The following is a 3,280-nucleotide window of genomic DNA, read 5'->3' as shown; positions in this document are numbered from 1 at the left end:
CAGTCCCCCCTCCCCCCCAATAAACGCCGGGCATGTTGGGTCCCCCGTGTGCGCCCCGAGTTTGTCACAATGTGACCTCTGATAACCTCTGTGTGTCACATGACGTCCATCACTATTAGTAAACAAACATTCCTATTCATCATCACGTCACGGAGACTCCGGGATCAGATCACAGGACACACACATCACACGCATCACACGCACACATCACATGCTCTGCACACATCACGTGTTACGCACGGAACACATCACACACACACATCACGCGTTACACATGCTACGCACACATCACACGCACCGCACACATCACACGCACCGCACACATCACACGCACCGCACACATCACACGCACCGCAAACATCACACACTATGCACACATCACACACACTGCACACATCACACACTACGCACCGCACACATCACACGCACCGCACATGCACCGCACACATCACACACACCACACGCATCACACATGCACCACACACATTACACGTACCACACACGTTACACACACCGCACACATCACACGCATTACACACATCACATGCTAGGCACACATCACACATCATGCGCTACGCACCGCACACATCACACACACCGCACACATCACACGCACCGCAAACATCACACACTACGCACACATCACACACACACCACACGCATCATGCACTACGCACCGCACACATCACACGCACTGCACACATCACACGCTCCACACAGCACACATCACACGCATCACACATGCACCACACACATCACACACATTACACGCACCACACACGTTACACGCACCGCACACATCACACTCACACGCACTGCACACATCACACGCTCCACACAGCACACATCACACGCATCACACATGCACCACACACATCACACACATTACACGCACCACACACGTTACACGCACCGCACACCCCACACGCACCGCACACATCACACGCACCGCACACATCACACGCACCGCACACATCACACGCACAGCACACATCACACGCACAACACACATCACACGCATCGCACACATCACACACATTACACGCACCACACACGTTACACGCACCGCACACATCACATGCACTGCACACATCACACACATCACACGCACAGCACACATCACACGCACAGCACATATCACACGAACAGCACACATCACACGCACAGCACACATCACACGCACCGCACACATCACACGCACCGCAAACATCACACACTATGCACACATCACACACACTGCACACATCACACACTACGCACCGCACACATCACACGCACCGCACATGCACCGCACACATCACACACACCACACGCATCACACATGCACCACACACATTACACGTACCACACACGTTACACACACCGCACACATCACACGCATTACACACATCACATGCTAGGCACACATCACACATCATGCGCTACGCACCGCACACATCACACACACCGCACACATCACACGCACCGCAAACATCACACACTACGCACACATCACACACACACCACACGCATCATGCACTACGCACCGCACACATCACACGCACTGCACACATCACACGCTCCACACAGCACACATCACACGCATCACACATGCACCACACACATCACACACATTACACGCACCACACACGTTACACGCACCGCACACATCACACGCACCGCACACATCACACGCACCGCACACATCACACGCACCGCACACATCACACGCACCGCACACATCACACGCACAGCACACATCACACGCACAACACACATCACACGCATCGCACACATCACACACATTACACGCACCACACACGTTACACGCACCGCACACATCACATGCACTGCACACATCACACACATCACACGCACAGCACACATCACACGCACAGCACATATCACACGAACAGCACACATCACACGCACACCACACATCACACGCACCGCACACATCACACGCACAGCACACATCACACGCACAGCACACATCACACGCACAGCACACATCACACGCACAGCACACATCACACGCATCACACACTCCGGACTCGTTATTAAAGGTGAATCGTACACAATTTGTGTTTACATTTCGGGTGGAGCCGGTGAGCGGCCATTGTAGTTAGATCTTTAATTCTATGTGTGACCCCGCTGGGGAGATTCTCCCTCATTTCCTGTCCCTGTGACACCCGTACGTATATGAGAGAGATACGTAGGCTGCTTCCGGAAAATGCCGGTTCCCTGGCTGTCATACTGATCCCTCTGCTCTGTGTCCCTGACCTGGAACAAGCCAGCGGGTCAGAGAAGTGAAATCACACTGTGTGGAGTTCAGCGACGGCCAAAGTGCAGCCAATCAGAACTCATCTGATCCTGGGCCATTGTCATTGTCACAACATGACCCCAGCCGTTGTCACCCCCGAGGTGTTGTCACCTTCCAGCCCTTGTCACCCCCGAGGTGTTGTCACCTTCCAGCCGTTGTCACCCCCGAGGTGTTGTCACCTTCCAGCCGTTGTCACCCCCGAGGTGTTGTCACCTTCCAGCCGTTGTCACCCCCGAGGTGTTGTCACCTTCCAGCCGCTTACCTTTAAACATCTGAAACATGAGAATACGCCCCAAAATATAGAATATCAGACCAATGACGCTTTTCTGCCTATCTGGCTCGCGTGCTCCCTCTAGAGCAGGGGTGGGCAAACCTCGGCCCTCCAGCTGTGGGTGGAACTACAACTCCCAGGAGGCATTGCAAGGTTCTCACAGCCACAGCCACTACTCCCAATGGCAGATGCATGCTGGGATTTGTAGTTTCGCCCACAGCCGGAGTGTCGGAGCTTGTCCACCCCTGCTCTAGTGGCCATTTGTATTTAAAGCAGTACGGTTAGCATCCTTGCCGAAGGACTGCTGAGATAAGATCAGCTAGCTACACAGAGCGCGCTTCCAATTAGGAACATGCGCAGAGAGAGAGAGAGAGGAACAGTGAAGCAGAATCACCGCGCAGTGTTACTAGGCAGGAAGCACGGCCAGCATATGAAACGCACAACTCCGACCGTCTTCAGTGTTGTATGTAACTACTAACTATACACACGTCAACTTATTCCAATTAGAATTACATGATGCCGATCACATGACAAGCCGGACGATCACATGACAAGCCGGACGATCACATGACAAGCCGGACGATCACACGACACGCCGGACGATCACATGACATAGACATGTAATAAAAATGCATAGACCATAGTATAATATGCACCGCAGACACATCGGGGGCAAGAAGGTCTGCCCTTCTTGCCCCCTCGGCCCC

General features: G+C 53.4%; 1 protein-coding gene across 1 annotated transcript in view; it reads right to left on the bottom strand.

Annotated features, from left to right (window-relative positions):
• FAM43B (family with sequence similarity 43 member B) overlaps positions 1-3,280 on the bottom strand; it is a 6,493-nt gene that overhangs the window by 2,146 nt on the left and 1,067 nt on the right. The window contains exon 2 of the mRNA XM_018574452.1: positions 2,516-2,574. Coding sequence (XP_018429954.1) covers positions 2,516-2,574 — 59 coding nt within the window. The remainder of the gene's footprint in view (positions 1-2,515; positions 2,575-3,280) is intronic.

Source organism: Nanorana parkeri, unplaced genomic scaffold (genome assembly GCF_000935625.1).
Source record: "Nanorana parkeri isolate BGI_ZX_2015 unplaced genomic scaffold, ASM93562v1 scaffold2975, whole genome shotgun sequence".
Lineage (NCBI taxonomy): Eukaryota > Metazoa > Chordata > Amphibia > Anura > Dicroglossidae > Nanorana > Nanorana parkeri.
The sequence above is the reverse complement of the archived record's forward strand: the minus strand, read 5'-3'. Positions and strand labels throughout refer to the sequence as shown.